The 20,905-nt window shown below is 43.4% G+C and overlaps 1 protein-coding gene across 1 annotated transcript; it reads right to left on the bottom strand.

Moving 5' to 3' along the window:
* Nucleotides 1-7,331: 7,331 nt before the first annotated feature.
* Nucleotides 7,332-20,188, bottom strand: LOC140722153 (zinc-binding protein A33-like). Its single transcript, XM_073036943.1, has 4 exons — nucleotides 20,080-20,188; nucleotides 18,346-18,368; nucleotides 18,140-18,258; nucleotides 7,332-7,981 (listed from the first exon to the last, which is right to left on the bottom strand). Exons 1-4 carry the CDS (start codon nucleotides 20,185-20,187, stop codon nucleotides 7,431-7,433), a joined length of 801 nt encoding a protein of 266 aa, XP_072893044.1. The 5' UTR covers nucleotide 20,188; the 3' UTR covers nucleotides 7,332-7,430.
* Nucleotides 20,189-20,905: the final 717 nt, after the last annotated feature.

The following is a 20,905-nucleotide window of genomic DNA, read 5'->3' on the forward strand; positions in this document are numbered from 1 at the left end:
GCTCTATAAAGCTCTTGTTGGACCACACTTGGAGTACTCTGTCCAGTTCTGGTCACCTCACTATAAGAAGGATGTGGAAGCATTGGAAAGGGTACAGAGGAGATTTACCAGAATGCTGCCTGGTTTAGAGAGTATGGATTATGATCAGAGATTAAGGGAGCTAGGGCTTTACTCTCTGGAGAGAAGGAGGATGACATGAGAAATGATAGAGGTATAGTTGATATTAAGGGTAACAGATAGAGTGGACAGCCAGCACTTCTTCCCCAGGGCACCACTGCTCAATACAAGAGGACATGGTTTATAGGTAAGGGGAGGGAAGTTCAAGGGGGATATTAGAGGAAGATTTTATACTCAGAGAGTGGTTGGTGCGTGGAATGCACTGCCCGAGTCAGTGGTGGAGGCAGATACACTAGTGAAGTTTAAGAGACTACTAGACAGGTATATGGAGGAATTTAAGCTGAGGGAGGCAGAGTTTAAGGGTCGGCACAACATTGTGGGCCGAACGGCAGTATTGTTCTATGTTCTATCTATTCCTCGCTGGAATCTCTCTTTTAATGTATGTAAGATTCAAAATCAAGATGTGCGTTTCTGACAGGTCCGGGTTAAAGTCTAGGGACAAGTATGATTTAATTATGTCTAGGGACAAGTATGATTTAATTATGTTTAGGGACAACTGTGATTTAATTATGTTTGGGTTAAAGTCTGTAAACAAGTGTGATCTAATTATGAATGCAGAAGCCTTGATAAAATTAACTGTTTGTGGAATCATTGAAGTCCTGAGATATGGACTATTGTTTTACAGAAACGTGTAAAAAAACAACTCCAAATATGGAATGGGATAAGACTATGTACCTCCCGAGTCAGGGAGGAGGGGTGGTAAGGAAGAAGGATAAAACCTGCTGCCATGTAAGGTTCTCTGAAGGGGCCCAGCTCTGCAGAACTGTTAATAAACTTTGTTTCCTTGAATTTGTCTTGAAGTCATTATTCGGGAGCGTGGCTCGTTTCTGACAATTTAATTTTTCATTGAAGGCACGACACAGTACAGAAAACGTAATGCATTACATGTTCCTCCATTTTGCTTTTATACCTTACCCCTAAACACCACAATGTCATCAGTGGGGCCTTCTGGGAGTTGTAGTCATTATTCCTCGCTCGCTCCCGGTCAAAGCATGTTTCGTCAGCCACCACAGACGTCACCGAAACAGACCCACCGAGGCGCGAAGGGGAATCACACCCGTCCTTGTGGGCGCCGAGGCCGGCGACACCGACAGAAGTGATACGCTGATCTCCGCCATGGCGATGGAGCGGAAGAGGAGGGGCTGATCTTGGGCCGATTTCCTCCAGCCTATCGTAGCTCAGGCTTAACACTGACCCCTGCTGTCATTGGCTGCCGTGCCTGTCGCTCAAATGGGAACTCAGAGGGTGATTAGTTTATGTGAACGTCAGTCAGCCTCCCTGTCTTTATGAGTTTGGATTTGGATTTATAACGGGACAGGAAGCAAATTGGGAGAAATGTGAGTTTTTATGTGATGGTGCATCAGTCTCCGAGTTACATTATTAACAATAAAAGGGCAATGGCCGTGGTGAGGAAGTAGGTGATTTACTGGAGGTTATATGGAGATAATATTGGAAGAGATATCGAACTTGGAATTGTTCGGGATATGATTTAGAAAATGGGGGGATTTGTGGGGATCATAATATTCCAGTGTTGATTAATGAGGGCAAAATGATTGTTACTGAAACAGGGAAGGTTGTGTTACTGGCTGGGTCATTTGCTGAGATTCATAATCAGGATAATTTAAGTGAAGAAGTTAAACAATGAAGGGATATGTTTTTCAGTGAATACCCTGATGTGCTGGAAGTCAGCTGTAGCAATGATAGTATCACTGATGAAGAGATTTCTTTGTATGAATTTAAGAATTTTATTAATAATGCAGGTCAGGTATCCACTGGACAGAGTGATATTTGAAATTGTAATTGTATATAATTCTCTTTTGTGAAAATATTAAATGTTTGAATTGTGCATCTACTTTCTTCATGGAAAATGGAAATAGTAGTGCCTATTCTAACCTGGCAGATCCCCATTTGATCCTTCTAGTTAAGGGCCTATATCGTGAATGTCTCATTTATGTAAACTGATGGAATATATGGTAATCAAGCGCTTGAGTTATATTTTGGAAAGAGTGGTGATAAAGTGTTTTATTAGAGTGGATTTTGGAAGGGTGAAATGAAGTTAGATTCAGTTTTAGGTTTGGAAGATGATATTCGGAAAGCACAATTAAATAAAGATGTTGTAATAGCAGTATTTCTTGATACTGAAAAGGGAAATGATATGGAAGAAAGGACTTTTGATTAAATGGGAGTGAGGGGGACATTGTATAATTTTTCTGAGTTTTTTTTTGGATGGACTGTCCAAGTACCGGTCGGCATGGTATGTTTGTGTTTCTATGAGATAGAGAATGGGATCCCACAAGGCAGTATTTGTAGCCCTTCATTATTTAATATTATGATTAACGATATTTTCTCTGAGATGAGAAAATGGGATACCCTGGGTAAATCACAATATACAGATGGCGTAGCTTTATAGATTAGAGGTATTAAATGAAATTTACAATTAATAGGTCAAACAGTGGACAGATTGTTGAGAATGTTAAGTTTTCAGTCGTTAAAACACGTTACGTGGTTTACAAACAGCATTGATAGACTTGCACTTGATTTTAAATTATATGATTAATCTCTTGAGGAAGTGTCAGTGGTAAGATTTCTCAGTATGTGGATGGATAATAAGCTGACATGGAAGCACCTATCAGTAAAATAATTGATAAATGTAATGGAGCTTTAAATCTCCTCAGACATCTATGTGTGTATCTTTGGGTGCAACATGAAGATCTTTGTTGATCAATTATATTTGTTTAATTTGATCTGTTCTTGATTACGTCTGTGTGGCTTATGGATCAGCTTCATCTTCAAATTAAAAATGTTTGTATGTGATACAATTACAGACTTTAAGATTGTGTTCTGGTGCGGTAATGTTGTCTCCTGTTTTGGCTTTACTGATTGCAATGGGACAATTGCCGTCAAAGTAACAGAGGTTCAAGTTGATGTTAACATACTGGATTAATTTGCGGGGACAAGGAAATGATCATCCTGTTAAAGGTGTGCTGGAGGATGGTTGGGGACATCACAAGAAGAGTGTTTTTTGTATTGGGTAGCTGGGTTCTTATGACGCTGGGAATACGGGTGTATTTGATGATACAATATGTCCCACTGTAGCTTTCTCTGTAACCCCACCTTGTTTTTTCCAATGACTTCAGTTGATTTTAGGTTACACGATCGGATTCGGTTCCGCCTGAGAGTCTGTTGGTTCATCAGTATATTAATGAAAGTTATTATCATACAGTAACCATTTTTACAGATGAATCCAAAGATAAGTTAACTGGGGATGTTGGTGTGGCTGTTTTTGTGTGCCTGAATTGCAGGTAATGGTAAAGAAATGACTTATAGCCATTTATCAGCATAGGAAGCAGAATTCTTTCCCAAAAGTATAGGTTTACAGTGGGTAGAGGAAATTGGTCCTCATAATTGGCTCAGAATACATTTCGGTTCTGATGAGTCTTAAACAGGTCATTTTGTCAGTAGGTCAGATTGACTGTTGGAAACTTGTCAAACGGTATTTCATATATAAAGTTTGATTTATATGTCTGCACATTATGGGCCCTGCACATCACACTGTTGAGGGAAATGATGATGTTGACTGTTTAGCACCAAAAGCTGTTAAATGTTAAGCTGTGGATATAGACCTTCCACTTAGCAAATTAGAAGCTAAAGGGTTGGTAGTGTTAAGAATTAGGGGCTTATGGCAAGACGTAGGATAATGGACATAAGGACAGACACCTTTACAGAATACATAAACCCGTTGGGTTTATAGAAGAAGGGCTTAAAACAAGGGAAGGAATGATATTGACATGACATAGAAATGTCCACATTAATTATGCCTTGTAACTAATTGGAAAACTTCATTTGTGTCGTGTACATTTTGTCATTATGAAACTGTCGAAACCCATACTATTTCAATGTGAAGCATACAAGGCTGAAGAAAAATCAAATGCAGTCTTCAGTACAATCTTTGCGAGGGTAGATAGTTTTCAGAAAAAAACTATTACATTATGGGACTGACTTTAAATCAATTCACAGTTTGAGCTGGAAAAGGCATGTAATAATTGTGTTAAACCTAAGGAAATGACATATAGGGTAGCAAAGGTGAGTGGGATGTTGGATTATTGGGATGCTCTTAAAATCCAACAAAAGGCAACGAAAAAAGCCATAAGAATGGTCAAGACGAAATATGAGGGCAAACTGGCCAGTAATATAAATCAAGATACTAAAAGTTTAGTTTTCAGTTACATGAAGAGTGAAAGGGAGATGAGAGTTGATACTGGACCACTGGAAAATGATGCTGGTGAAGTAGTAATGGGGGACAAAGAAATGGCAGATGAACTTAATGAACAATCTTCACTGTCTTTTCTGGTCAGCACCGCACTCACTTGTCCCATTTAACCTGTCTCATTACGGGTGGACTTTAGGACCCGGGGGAGCTCAGGACCCGCCGCCCGCAACTGCTGCTGAATCCCCGGTGTTTCTGTTCGGTTGACGGATGCGGTGAACGAGTTAAAAATAATCGATCGATAATTCTCATCTCGTGTTTATTTCACTCCACAGAACCATAGACACTACAGCACAGAAAACAGGCCATTTGGCGCTTCTAGTCTGTGCGGAAACTTTATTCCGCTCGTCCCATTGACCTGCACCCAGTCCGTAACCCTCCAGACCTCTCCCATCCAGGTATCTATCCAATTTATTCTTAAAACTTAAGAGTGAGCCCGCATTTACCACATCAGATGGTAGCTCTTTCCACACTCCCACCACTCTCTGAGTGAAGAAGTTCCTCCTAATGTTCCCCCTAAACCTTTCCCCTTTCACCCTAAAACCATGTCCTCTCGTATTTATCTTTCCTAATCTAAATGGAAAGAACCTACTCGCATTTACTGTCTATACCCCACATAATTTTGTAAACCTCTATCAAATCTCCCCTCATTCTTCTATGCTCCAAGGAATAAAGTCCCAACCTGTTCAATCTTTCCCTGTAACTCAACTACTGAAGACCTGGCAACATCCTAGTAAATCTCTGCACTCTTTCAATCTCTCCAACCTCTCCATGGATACCTCATGTCTGAAGTTTCTGAACTAACCTCCCATGTGGGACCTTGACAAAGGCCTTACTACAGTTCATGTAGACAACATCCACAGCCTTTCCTTCACCTACTTAGTTGGTAACCTCCTCGAAAAACTCTTCGAGATTCATTAAACACGATCTACCACGCACAACGTCATACTGACTATCCTTAATCAGCCCTTGGCTGTCCAAATACTTGGAAATCCGATCTCTCTGAACATCTTCCAATAATTTACATACTACTGATGTCAGGCTCACTGGCCTTTAGTTACCTGGTTTTCTATTGGAGCCTTTTTTAAACAACGGAATAACATGAGCTACCCTCCAATCCTCCGGCACTGCACCCGTGGCTGAGGACATTTTAAATATTTCTGTCAGGTCCCCTGCAATTTCTACTCTAGTCTCTCTCAAGGTCCGAGGAAATATCAAGTCAGGCCCGGGGGATTTATCTACCTTTATGCGCTGTAAGGCAGCAAGCACCTCCTCCTCTTTAATCTACAAATGTTCCATGACACTACTGCTTGTTTCCCTTCCTTCCATATACACTATGCCAGTTTCCTGAGTAAATACTGATGCAAAAAAACTGTTTAAGATCTCCCCCATCTCGTAAGGCTCCACACATAGACGACCACTCTGATCTTCTAGGGGACCAATTTTGTCCCTAACTTTCCTTTTACTCTTAATATACTTGTAGAAACCCTTCGGGTTTTCCTTCACATTATCTGCCAAAGCCACCTCATGTCTTCTTGTTGCCTTCCTGATTTCCTTCTTTAGTATTTTCTTATGTTTTCTATACTCTTCAAGTAACTCATTTGCTCTTTGTTGCCTCTACCTGCTATACACTTCTCTCTTTTTCTTAACCAGATCGCCAATATCCCTTGAAAACCAAGGTTCCCTGTGCCTGTTAACTTTGCCTGTTCCTGGTATGAACATGCAAACTCTGCACTCTCAAAATTTCACCTTTGAAGGCCGTCCACTTACTGAACACATCCTTGCCAGAAAGAAATTATCCTAATCCACTCTTCCTAGATTAGTGTGGTCACACCTTTCCCGTTCCTTAGCTCCACCCATATGGCCTCTGTAGACAAGCCCTCCGGTCTGTCCTGTCTACGCACAGCTGTGATATTTTCCCTGACTAGTAATGCCACTCCTCCCCCTTTCATCCCTCCCCCTCTATCACGTCTGAAACAAGGAATATTTCTATCATGTATAAACCTTAGGTGAGAGGTTATCTTTTTGTATTAATGTATTAAAAATAAATTATAAATTCTACCAATGAGAATTACAAATTCTCTTACTGAAGGATTCATATTCAAAATAGTATCCAACAAATCAGATTCTTGCATATATGGGAACTTAGATAATTATTTTTTTGTAAAAAAATGTCTAACCTGAAGATATTGCAGTAAGTGTGTATGAGAGAGAGAATTTTTGCTAATTAACTTCAAAAGTCATCAATCAACCATGACAAAATAAATGAAAATAAAAATAAATAAATCTGCAAAAAAAAAAGCAGATCCCCTTAATCACTAAAGATTAAAAAACTTTGGGAGAGAGAACTTTATATGACCTTTGTTAATGAAGATGGTCAATTCTTCTTTAATATGTGCCAATCAGTGTTTAATTCAATTTAAAATTGTTCACTGTTACTATTTAACAAAGGAGAGACTATCCAAAATATTTCCTAACATAGACAATTATTGCGATAGGTATAAAACTGAATTAGCCACCTTTTCACATATGTTCTGGTCATGTTCTTCATCAAAATCTTTTTTAGAAATCTTTTTTTACTACAATTTCTAAAGCTCTGAAAATTAATTTACAACCTAATCTACAAACCTTTGATTTCTGTCTATACATGCAGTCCTCGTATGACCTTTATCCTCCTCCACCTCACTATCTGCTCTAACACTCTGGTTCCCCTCCCTCTGCAAATCTAGCTTAACCCCCTCCCCCCCCCCGACCCCCCGAGCAGCACTAACAAGTCTACCCGCAAGGATGTCAGTCCTTCTCCAGTTCAGGGGCAAACCATCCCGTCGGAACAGGTCCCACCTTCCCGGGAACAAAGCCCAATTATCCAGAAACATGAAGCCCTCCCTCCTGCACCATCTCCTTAGCCACGTATTTAGCTGCACTCTCCGCACTTTTATATTTACAGGGACTTTACTCCTGACGCCGGTCCCGGGACCCGACCCGTTTACAGACCCGGAGCGGAACCGGAGCAGATTCTCAGCCACTGGTTCACAACCCAGGTCGCGAAGAAAGGATAAAGTTTCCCCGTGAATTTATTCCCAGTGAAGGTGTGGAGATGGGACTTGGTCTCCGCGTTGTAAAATGAAACTGTCCCGGACTCGTAACTGAGATAAACTCCCACCCTCCCGGGGATGGGACCGGCAGCGAGACGGGACTCGGGGGAGGGGAGAGCGTACACGTCACAATCCCGATGTAACACGTCACCAAACCGCCCGATGACCCAGAATCCGGTCTCCGGACTCAGTCTGACCCGTCCCTTCCTCTCCACAGACTCTGCGGCGACTCCCAGACACCAGTACTGATTCCCCGTCACCTCCACCTCCCAGTAATGTCTCCCCGATGTGAATCCCCCCGATCCCAGCACACAAAACCAGTTTGTGAATCTCTTCCCGGTGTCAGGGAGATTCCAACGGGTCCCGGTACATCTCACACTCTTCCGATCCTCAGACACCTCGAGACACGGACTCGCCGTTTCCACATCCAGGGTGACAGAGACTGGGGGGAGAAGCAGAGAATTAGAGAGTCCCCGGGGATCGGGGGGAGACTCGGACAGCGCGGCCCCGGGGATCGGGGGGAGACTCGGGCAGCGCGGCCCCGGGGATCCGGGAAAGGCCACTGGGCCTCAGGCGCGGTCGGGTGGCCGACACGAACCTTTCCCGTTGTTTGACCCGACGAAAGCGGATGGACAACTAATGTCTCCCCAAGGGTTTTATGCTGGACGGAGAGCAGAGAGACCCCTGGCCCTTGACTCCTCAGACAGGGGAAACATCCTCCCTCACTCCTGCCTGTTGACCCCTGAAAGTATTTTGTGTTTCTATGAGATCTCCTCTCATTCTTCGAAACTGGGAACAGAGAACATAGAACAGTACAGCACAGGAACAGGCCCGTCATTCAATGTTCACATTCATTTGTGAGTGTGAAGTGGGGGAGTGTGATGGTTTGAGACAGTAAAGGAGGTGATAATGGGAACCAGTAGGGGAGAAATGAATGGCAGATTGAACCAGGAGGGGGAGGGGTGGAAAGCCCGTGGGTGAACTATGTGTGTAGACGTAATGAGAAGCTAGAGGGGGCAAAGATGGCAGATGAGGATGACTTTGTCCCCTTTCCCAGAACCCCATCCCCCGCAGCCCCTCATTAGGACAGGGGATGAATTTGCAGGAACCCTTAAGCAACACAGGTCCTGATGAAGTGTTTCAGTCTGAACTGTCGACTGTTTACTCTTTTCCACAGAAACTTCCCGGCCTGCTATTCCCGCAACAATTTGTGTGTGTTACTCTGCTTTAAATATACTCGATTATTTGGCCTCCACAGTTGCCTGTGGCAGATTTACTATCCTGTGGATAAAGGAATTCCTCTTCATCTCTGTCCTAAATGGACATCCCTATAGTCGGAGGCTGTGCTTACCGTTCTCGACCCACCCACATCCTCCCAACATCAACTCTCTCCCGACAGGTGTCAGAGAGATCTGGCGAGACCATTCATCAGGACCTGTGTAACTTGGATTACCAGCATCTGCAGAGTTTCTCATGTTTGATTTTTAAAGCAGAAGTTAATAAGTAAACTTCTTGATTGGTCAGTGTCTCCAATGTTATGGGGAGGAGGCGGGAGAATAGGACTGATGGAGATAATAAATCAGACATTCCTCTAAACTCCCGTGAGTACAGGCCCAGAAACATCAGACAGTCCTCACATGTTAATTATTTCATTCCCGGAATCATTCTTGTGAATCTTCTGGACCCTCTCCAATGCCAGTACATGTTTTCCGATAGAAGGGACCCAAAACTGCTCACAATACTCCAAGTGTCATCTGACCAATGCCTTATAAAACCTCAGAATTACATCCTTGCTCTTGTACTCTAATCCTCTCGAAGTGAAAGCAAACATTGAGTTTGCCAATCTTACCACTGACACAAACTGCAAGTTAACCTTCAGGGAATCCTGCACAAGGACACCCATGTCCCTTTGCACCTCTGATTTTTCAGTTTTTGCCCGGTTTACAGAATTGTCTCTGCTTTTATTCCTTCGACCAAAGTCGTACCTGCCTAAGTTTGTACCTGCCAAACTCTACCTGTGCTACAAGATCCTCATTCTGTATACTGGTGCATTCAAATAAGACCATAAGACAAAGCAGCAGAAGCCGGCCATTCGGCCCTTCGAATCTGCTCCGACATTTTATCATGAGCTGATCCATTCTCCCATTTATTCCCACTCCCCTACCTTCTCACGATGACCTTTGATGCCCTGGCTACTCAGATACCTATCAATCTCTGCCTTAAATACACCCAATGACCTGGCCTCCACTGCCGCAAGAAATTCACAGATTCACCACCCTCTGGCTAAAAAAATTTCTTCACATCTCCGTTCTGAATGGTCGCCCTTCAATCCTTAAGTCATGTCCTCTCGTACTAAACTCCTCCACCATGGGAAACAACTTTGCCACAACCACTCTGTCCATGCATTTTAACATTCGAAATATTTCTGTGAAGTTCCCCCTCATTCTTCTAAACTCCAAGGAGTACAGTCCAAGAACGGTCAAATGTTTTTCAGATGTTAACCCTCTCATTCCCGGAATCATTCTAGTGAATCTTCTCTGAACCCTCTCCAATGTCAGAACATCCTTTCTTAAATAAGGAGCCCAAAACTGCACACAGTATTTCAAGTGAGGTCTTACCAGTGCCTTATACAGCCTCAACATCACATCCCTGCTCCTATACTCTATTCCTCTAGAAATGAATGCCAACATTGCATTCGCCTTCTTCACCACCGACTCAACCTGGAGGTTAACCTTAAGGGTATCCTGCATGAGCACTCCCAAGTCCCATTGCATCTGTTCCGAATGTGCAACAACTCTCACGGGCCGAAGGGTACAAATTCGTCCCCTCCTTCTTGAGAATCGCAAGCTGGCTTTTAATTCGGGTCTGGGACCCAGGAAATGAGAGAGAATCCTCAAGGTTTTTGCAATGTGTCCTGGCCCCCCAGCAAGACTAAGCCACGGATAACCACCATTGTCTCTTGGAGACGGAATTGTGTATTGAGTACTGTACTATTCATTGAAGCCCTCGGGGAATGACCGGAGTGGTCTGGTTGAGGGATTGCATCATCCCAACCTGATTGACATCTGAGACCCCGTGAGTAAGGATAAAAGCGGGTCTGGGAAACAACCCCTTGAGACGCTCCAGGAGAAATGTTAGAAATCCCGTGACAGCGTTTAATAGCGACAGCCGGTGGAGGGCTCGCGTGCGTCCTTTCCCGTTGCCTGGGATTGGGGCCTTACCACGGAAGAACGGCTTCGCTAAAGAAGAGGCCACCAACGAAATTTCGAAGGATCGACATCATAAAAAGGAAAAGCTGGCAAGTTTCTAAAAACTCTCTCTTGACTCCAACCAAATGCTGAATCCTGCATGAACTGAGTGACTTTTATATTTCTATCGTACAATACATTATCCCCTAGACAACGATAGTTATTTCTTATTGATTATTATTATACCCGCACTTTTAGATTTAGTATTGACGACGTATATTATCTGTATGTTTGCATTGATATTATTTTTGTGTATTTTTAACAATAAATACTGTTAAAAATAGTACCATCAGACTTCAACCGACCTCTCTATCTTTGCTGGTAAGTGACCCAGTTACGGTGTTCGTAACACATCTCAGAATTTTGAATTCTCTCTCCATTTAAATAATAGTCAGCCCGTTTATTTCTTCTACCAACGTGCATGACCATACACTTTTCAACATTGTATTTCATTTGCCACTTCTTTGACCATTCTCCTAATCTATCCAAGTCTCTCTGCAGACTCTCTGTTTCCTCAGCACTACCGTCCCCTCCACCTATCTTCGTATCATCAACAAACTTAGCCACAAAGCCATCTATTCCATAATCCAAATCGTTGATATACAACGTAAAAAGAAGCGGCCCCAACAAGGACCCCTGTGGAACACCACTGGTAACCGGCAGACAACCAGAATGGGATCCTTTATTCCCACTCTCTGTTTCCTGCCAATCCGCCAACGATCTATCCACATATGTAAATTTCCCGTAATTCCATGGGCTCTTATCTTGTTTGTCAGGCAGGATTTTCCTTTAAGGAAACCATGCTGAGTTTGGCCTATCTTGTCATATGACTCCGTAACCTCATCCTTGACAATTGACTCCAGAAACCTCCCAACCATTTCTCAAGCTAACAGGTCTATAATTTACATTTTGCTTCCTTGCCCCTTTCTTAAATACCAGAGTGGCATTTACAATCTTCCACTCCTCCGGAACCATGCCAGAATCTATTGACTTTTGAAAGATCATTGCTAATGCCTCCGTGATCTCCACAGCTACTTCCTTCAAAACACAAGGGTGCATTCCATCTGGTCCTGGAGATTTATCTACCCTTAGACTATTCAGCTTCCTCAGTACTTTCTCTGTCGTAATTGTGACTGCGCACGCTTCTCTTCCCTGACACCCTTGAGTGTCCGGTATACTGCTGATATCTTCCTCAGTGAGGACTGATGCAAGTACTCGTTCAGTTCCTCAGCCATCTCCTTATCTCCCATTACAATTTCTCCAGCATCATTTTCTATCGGTGCTTTCTCCACTCTCACCTGTTTTTTACTCTTTATATACTTGAAAAAGCTTTAAGTATCTTCTTTGATATTATTTGCCAGCTTCCTTTTATAGATCATCTTTTCCCTCTTAATGGCCATCGTAGTTTCCTTTTGTAAGCTTTTAAAAACTTCCCAATCCTCTGTCTTCACACTAATTTTTGTTTCCTTGAATGCCCTCTCCTTTGCTTTTACTTTGGCTTTCACTTCTCTTGTCAGCCACAGTCGCATCCTTTTTCCATTCGAAAATTTCTTCTTTTTTGGAATATATCTGTGTTGCACCTTCCTCACTTCTCGCATAAACTCCAGCCACTGCTGCTCTGCCGTCCTCCCGCTAGTGTCCCTTTCCAGTCAAATTTGGCCAGTTCCTCTCTCGTGCCACTGTAATTTCCTTTACTCCACTGCAATACCGACACATCGGATTTCGGCTTCTCTTTCTCAAATTTCACAGTGAACTCAATCATGTTACAATCACTGTCTCCTAACGGTTCCTTCACCTCAATCTCTCTAATCACCTCTGGGTCATTACCAATATCCAATCCAGTACCTCTGATCCCCTAGTGGGCTCAACAACAAGCTGTTCTGAAAAGCCATCTCGTAGACATTCTACAAATTCTCTCTGTTGAGATCCAGTGTCGACCTTATTTTCCCAATCCACTCGCATGTTAAAATCCCCACAATTATCATAACACTGCCCATTCTGGCAAGCCTTTTCTATTTCCTGTTGTAATTTGTAGTCCACCTCACTGCAGCTGTTAGGAGGCCTGTAGATAACTGCCATCAGGGTACTTTTACCCCTGCTATTTCTTAGCTCAACCCAGAAAGATTCTGCACCTTCCGATACTATGTCACCTCTTTCTAATGATTTAATATCATTTCTTGCCAATAAAGCCACGCCACCCGCTCTGCCTACCTGCCTATCCTTCCGATACACCGTGTATCCTTGGACGTTCAGCTCTCAGAGACATGCATCCTTTAGCCACGTCTCAGTGATGACCACAAAATTATACCTGCCAATCTGTAGCTGTACGACAAGATCATCCACCTTATTCCTTATGCTGTGTGTATTTAAGTTTAACACTTTAAGTCCAGTATTTGGTACTCTTTGTTTTGATTGCACTGCAACTCATCCCAATGGCTGCAAATTTGCCCCATCACCTGCCTGTCCTTCCTGACATCTTTCCTACTCACTATCTTAGATTTATTTCTGTTTTCCCTCTCTTCCACTTTACCATTCCGGTTTACTATCCCCCTGCCAAATTAGTTTAAACCCTCCCTAACAGCTCTATTAAACATTCCCGCTATGGTTCAGGTGTAACCCGTCCTTTTTGAACAGGTAATACTTCCCGCAGAAGAGATCCCAATGATCCAAGAATCTGAAGCCCTGCCCCCTGCACCAGTCTGTCAGCCACGCATTCATCAGCCTGATCCTACTATTCTTGCCCTCGCTAGCACGTGGCACAGGTAGCAATCCTGAGATTACTACCCTGGAGGTCCTGCTTCTCAGCTTCCTTCCTAACTCCCGGAAATCTCTCTTCAGTACACCTCCTCCCTTTTCCTCTCTATGTCATTGGTACCAACATGTACCAAGACAGCTGACTACTCGCCCTCTCCCTTCAGGATATTCTGGACCCAATCCGAGACATCCCATACCCTGGGAGGCAGCACACCATGCGGGTATCTCTATCAGGCTCACAGAATCTCCTGTCTGTTCACCTGACTATGGAATCCCCTCTGACTACCGCATTCCTCTTCTCCCTCCTTCCCTCCTGCACAACAGCGCCAGGCTCAGTGCCAGAGACCCGGTCATCGTGGCCGTCCCCTGTCAGGTCATCCCCCTCAACAGCATCCGAAACGATATACTGAGGGGGGCAGCCACAGGGGTGTTCCCCACTATCCGGGCATTTCCCTTCCCTCTCCTGACAGTCACCCAGTTTTCTGACCCTTGTAGCCTAGGGATGACTACCTCCCTGTAGCTCCTGTCTATCAGCTCTTCATTTTCTCTAATCAGAATCAGAATTTAAAAAAAACTGCCTTCCTTCAGAATTTAGCTCCCACGCCGCCCTTCTTGTCCCAATCTAAAAAAACACCTTCAGTCCTGTATTCATCAGCCTATTCCACACTGTCCACAAGAAATTCAGCAAGGCCTTTGATGTCGATGATAGACCACACTTGGAGCATTGTCTGCATTTCCGGTTCCCGAATATGGGGAGGATGTCATTACACTGGACAGGAGGCTTCAGGAGGATGTTACCAGGACTGGGGGCTTGGGTTAAAAGCAGACAGTAGGATGTTCAGGTATGACCCCTTATCGAGGTAAATAATTCATAAGGAGCTTAAATAAAGTTTCTTTTTCCAAGAAATGGGGCTACAGATCCAGAGGCCTCGGATTGAAAGTGAGACGGGAAATTTTTATGAGTGGTCTATTGGATAACATTCTCATAGAGAGGGAGGTTTATAAATGGAATTTGCCCTCAGACACTGTAGAAACAGGTAAAAATAAAATATTTTAAAATAAATTTGGGCAGGTACACAGATGGGAAATGGTTAGAGGGATGGGGGGGGGGGGCAAACACACACAAATGGGCCATGCTCATGAAGACATCTTAGTCTTGCAGATTGATGAAGTGGGCTGTGAGTTCAACATCCATCAAACCCTCCCAGATCATCCTCCTGAGGAATCTCACCCCGGAGTCTGTCTGTGAAGTGTTGATGTGACGTCACGTCAGAGGGAAGCTCAGTGCCACAGAACAGACAGACTGGGTATGGACGGCAGATTTCAGTCCTAAATGGGAATTTGTGCCTATTTCTGTGGCCGTGTGTCACACTTGATTGAGTTGTTTAAATGAATAAATGACTGTCTCTGAAGAGATTGGTTTCCAGGTTACTGAGGGAAATAACAACGTACATTGCTGAGGCTCTGACTACAATCTGCCAGTCCTTCCTGTGTATGTGTGTGAGGGAGCTTTGCCAGGCCGGTTATGCTGTGTGTGCTTCTCCCGAGATGAAATCTTGACCCATGTCAATGCTTGTTGGTGTGTCCGAGCTAATTCTCACAATGCTTCAATGTAGTGGTCTGATAACCATGAGGCATAGGAGCAGAATTAGGCCATTTGCCCATCGAGTCTGCTCCGCCATTCAATCATGGCTGATCCCTTTTTTCCCTCCTCAGCCCCACTACCTGGCCTTCTCCCCGTAACATTTGATGCTGTGTTCAATCTAGAACCTATCAAGCTCTGCCTTAAATACACACAACAGGTTCCACAAATTCACCAGCCGCTGGCTCAAATTTCTCCGCATCTGTTTTAAATCGACCCCCCTCTATCTTGAGGCTGTACCCTCTTGTCCTAAACTCCACCGCCATGGGAAACATCGTTTCCACATCTACTCTGCCTAGGCCTTTCAAATTCGAAAGGTTTCAATGAGATCCCCCCTCATCTTTCTAAATTCCAGCGAGTACAGACACAGAGCTATCAAACATTCCTTGTATGATAACCCTTTCATTCCTGGAAACATCCTTATGAAATGAACCTTCTGCAATGCCAGCACATCTTTTCTTAGAAAAATTCTGCACAATACTCAAGGTGAGGCCTCACCAGTGCCTTATAAAGCCTCAGTATCACATCCCTGCTCTTGAATTGAATGCTATTCTGAACCACAGATTAACAGCCAGGAGCAACAGACTCCGGGACAGCTTCTTAAACCAGGCCATCAGACTGATTAACTCCTGTTGACACAACTGAATTTCTATGTTATATTGACCAGCCTGTTGTACATATTATTCATCATAAATTACTATAAATTGCACATTGCACATTTAGGCGGAGATGTACCATAAAGATTTTTAATCCTCATGTATATGAAGGATGTAAGTAATAAAGTTAATTGAATTCAAATCAATTTCTTGTTTATTTTATTCATCCTAATCATTCTTTCAGTTCCTCTCTGTAGATATTTAAAAGCTTCCCAATCCTCCGTCTTCCTGCTAATTTTTGTTTAGTTGTATACCCTCTCTTTTGCCTTTTCATTAACTTGTCTTCCCTTGTCAGCCACGGTTTTACTATTTTGCCATTTGAGTATTTATTTATTTTTGGAATACATCTATCCTTCACCTTCCTCATTTTCCCAGAAACTGACACCATTTCTGCTCTGCTCTCATCCCTACTAGCATCTCCTTCCAATTTGCTTTGGCCAACTTCTCTCTCAGACCACTGTAATTTATTTTACTTCTCTGAAATACTACAATGTAAGACTTTACTTTCTCCTCATCAGATTTCAAGTTGAACTCAGTCATGTTGTGAGCACTGCCTCCTAAGGTTTCTTTTAACTACTCACCTCTGGTTCAATACATAACATCCAATCCAGTAGAGCTGTTCCCCGAGTAGGCTCAACGACAAACTGCTCTAGAAAGCCATCACATTGCATTCAACAAACTCACTCTCTTGAGATCCTTTACCAACCTGATTTTCCCAATTGACCTGCATGTTGAAATCTCCCATGATTATCATAACATTGTCCTTTTCATCAGCCTTTTCTATTTCCAGTTGTAATCTGTGGGCCTCAACCCACTGACTGTTGGGAGGCCTGTATATGACTGGTGTCAGTGTCATTTTTACTTTTGCAGTTCCTTACCTCAACCCACAAGGATTCAACATCTTCCAATCCTATGTCACATCTAGCTGCTGATTTACCAGCAGAGCCACACCACCCCATCAGCCTTCCTTCCTTCCTCCGATACATTGTGTAACCTTGGACATTCAGCTCCCAACTACAACCATCCTTCAGCCACGATTCCGTGATGGCCACAACATCATACCTGACAATCGGTATTAGTGCAACAAGATCATCCACCTTATTTCCCATACTCCATGCATTGAGATATAACAATTTATGTACTGTATCTGCTACCCTTTTTAATTCTGCATCCCTAATGCACTGATACTCACCCTGCTGGCTGTAATTTCCTCCTCGCATCTGTCCGCCATATCTGACAGTCTGACTGCACGCAATCTTTGCATGTTTACCATCAGTCCTCTCCCTTCACTCCAGTTTCAACCGCCCCCCCCCACCAAATTAGTTTAAATCCTACCCAACAGCTCTATGAAACCTCTCTCACCGAGAATATTGTTCTCCCTCGGGTCGAGGTGCAACCCATCCCTTCTGAGCAGTTCATTCCTCCACCAGAAGAGATCCCGATGATCCAAGAACCTGAATCCTTGTCCCCAGCACCATCTTCTCAGCCATGGTTTATCTGCCAATTGTCCTGTTTCTACCCTCACCAGCACGTGGCACAGGCAGCAATCCAGAAATTACAACCCTGGGGGTGCTGCTTCTGAGCTTTCTACCAAGCTCTCCAAATTCTTTTCAGGACCTCTTTGTTTTTACTTCCTATGTAATTGGTCCCAAAATGCAACAAGTTATCTGGCTGTTTTCCCTCCCTCTCTAAATGCTGCAGACACGATCGGAGACATCCCTGACCCTGGCACCTAGGAGACAACATACCATTCGGGTGTCCAATTCACGTCCATATATTCTCCTGTCTGTCTCCTGACAATTGAATCCCCTGTCACTACTGCTCCCCTCTTCTCCCTCTAACAACAGTGAGAGTTGTGGTTCCAGAAGGGGGAAGACCTGCGTCAGTCAGAATCTGCACTCACAGGGCACAGAGGACTTGTGTATTTTCCTGACAATCCCCGTCACCACACTGATACCCGCTTTTATTCCCTACAATATCATCAAAACAGTATTAACTTCCCAGCTCCTGTGGTAGATTCAAACTCATGTCCTGGTGTGTTAGTGCAGTGTGCCTGGGATCAGGACACAGTGGTTCATCTGCCAGTCCCGTGTATTGGTTGTATTGTGACCCTGTGCTGGTGTGTCCAGGGGTCTGACATCTCCAGCTGACCATGTGACAGTGATTCCTCCCAGTGGGTGGGGTTGATGTGGAATAAACTTCAGTTCCCCTTCAGTCCATTATCACAGCCAATCCTTGCTTCAGCTTATAAATTAATTGTGTTTCATGAATAAGTAAAAATGAATCTTTGTAAGTTTTACCTCGGTTAATGGCATCAAGTGTTTCTCTCAGCACTGTGTTCAACAAATAGAAGCAATCGAATTTTTCAACCGGTAGGGCCTCATCTGTCACTGACAATTCCTGGACATCATCACTGATTCTGCAAATATTAAACTGCTGGTGATAAACTGGAATTTTGAAGTATTTTACAAATCCATACAGGGTTTCAGTAAAGAGCATGTCCTACCTCCTCTTTCGATGAGCTTCCTCCTGAAATAAATAAAAGCACAAATCTGATTAGACTTGGACTTAATGTCCACATCCTGAATTTCATCCAAATCATTACAAGGTGTTGAAAATTCCCACTCCCACAGTCACAAACACACACCAGCAATACAGAACCACGGGGTAAATTACAGGGAAAGTTTCTGAATGTCAGACCATTACTGAGAGGATGAAACTGACAGGAAAGACAGGACAGGCTGTGCATTATCATCTGGATATGACGTCAGAATGATAGGATGGAGGAATTTAAGATCAGTGATGTATGTGATTGTGTGCGGGTGGAGGAAGTACCTCTTTATGGCGAACTCGAGAGGACACAGGTGCTTGGAAGTAGTACGGAGGAGATGTTGGGTAAGTGTTTTGGAATGGGTGGAATGAGCTGCCGGCAACGACGGTGGAGGTGGATGCGATAGGGTCTTTCACAAGACTCTTACATAGGTACATGGAGCTTAGAAAAATAGAGAGCTATGGCTTACTCGGTAATTTCTAAAGTGAGTAGATGTTTGGCACAGAACTGTGGGCCAAAGAGACTGTATTGTGCTGTAGGTTTTCTTTGTTTCTATGTTTCTATTTATGGGGAGATCTTCAGTCAAAAATAAAATGCCAGGTGGTTTTTAATAAATCCCACAAGAAATTTAGTGAAGAGGATGTGGAACTCAGTGCCACAGGAGTGGATGAAATGGAACAGCAGAGATTGAATGTAATGGGGAGGCTGGATAAACACGTGAGGGGCCAGAGATTTCGGGGCACTGTTGCTGGGTGCGGTGAGTAGGTGGCAGGAGGATTTTGACAGAGGGGAAACTGATAGAAGATGGACCAAATGGCCTGCTCATGACAGAGAATGGGACACAATCCCATGGAAAACTAATTCGAAAAAGTAGAGACAGTGAACGTTTCTGTAATCTGATGGAAACCGGATATGGAGGATAAGTCTGATGTGTGGGTCACATTCTTTGTTCTCACTAATTGACAGAGAGACCCTCACACCCACCGCACCAGACACACTCACAGCCTGTGACTGGAACTGGGTGTTAATGGGAGTATTAAAGGATATTTAATGCAGTAATTAAGGACACAATCAGCAGCTCTGTGTTATGATCAGAGTAAATCATTTCAGAAAAGATTACATTCTGTCCTGGGATGTACAGAAGTTGTGGAAGTCCAGTTTTGGGGAAACAACAACCCTGAATATTTGCATCAATTGTCTGGTGAGAAACAGTTTACTGCCATTTGTAAATGCTGTGTGTAGGAGTAACACGTCTGTTTTCCGTCTGCATTGTATTCTGTGTTATGTGTTTATTACGATAACCAGTCACGTGAGTGGGGACGTGGTAAAAGCGAGGGGAATAAGTTACGTATTCATTCTTTGTTCTGGGCTGTTTTGACCCTGGGACTGGTAGATGTCATATCTTTTGTTGACCGATTCACTGCAGTTTAATTTACGATGAATTATGCTGAAATTTCATCATTTAAATATTGTATGTTGCCGATAAAGGATCGAATATCTATCTCCGATATTTAGAATGTCATTAGCGAAGTGATTGGAGGTTCGTCATGCAAGGAGAACACTCTGTGTGAGGTCACCAGCAGCGGCAATTGATTTGGTAGAATTGGCCGCTGTGCTGTGTTTATTTCAAATATACCACTGTTCATTTAGTTCAATTTGACAGAAATAAATTGAAATGTAATTCCTCACCTTGAGAAACATCACACTGTCTTTTTGATCCATCTGTTCCTTTAACTTAGTGATTTCCTCTTGAATAATCCTTATATTCTCTTGAATCTTAAGAAGATTTTTCTCCATTGGATTGAGAATCCTCTTCTCTTCTTCCCTGAGATCCCTGAGTAAGCTCTGCTCTTTCTCAGTGATAATCTGGCGCAGTTCAGCAAACTGGGATGTGATGTGGGTCTGAACGCTGTGTGACTGTTTCTGTCGAATGAAAGGTGAAGATTAGTTTACTGCATTGCTGTGTTGTATTTCCTTATGACATTAAAGTGACCATTCAGTCCATTCAGGTCCATACTACTTCTGAGACATTCCCGTCAACCCCTTTCCCTCACATTTTCCTGAAACCTATTCTCCCTCAATGACCCATTAACTCCCACCTGATTCACATACACCCTCCACCACCTTCACAGGGTTAATTGTAGTTAACCATTCATCCAGTATGTCCTTGGGATGTGTCTGAAACTGTCATGGCCACAGGGAGAACATGCAAACTCCACACAGACAGCAGCAGAGGTCAGGATCGGACCCAGGTCACTGGAGCTGCGATACTCGGCTATTCTGCATTAAATGGAGCAAAACTCGACAGTAATATCAGAAATTCCGCTCAGGAAGCCTCACCTGAACTCCGGAAATCTTCTCTTTCTGTTGCTGCTCCTTTTCCTGGCAGTCTGATTTCTTTTTTGTGAGAGTGTCTAAGGAAGATTTTAGCTGATCCTGGACGTCAGAGAGTGAAGGAAATAGAAACAAAGATGCATCAAAAGAAACAGGTGATCAAACCCGATTATCACACAAA

Source organism: Hemitrygon akajei, unplaced genomic scaffold (genome assembly GCF_048418815.1).
Source record: "Hemitrygon akajei unplaced genomic scaffold, sHemAka1.3 Scf000070, whole genome shotgun sequence".
NCBI lineage: Eukaryota > Metazoa > Chordata > Chondrichthyes > Myliobatiformes > Dasyatidae > Hemitrygon > Hemitrygon akajei.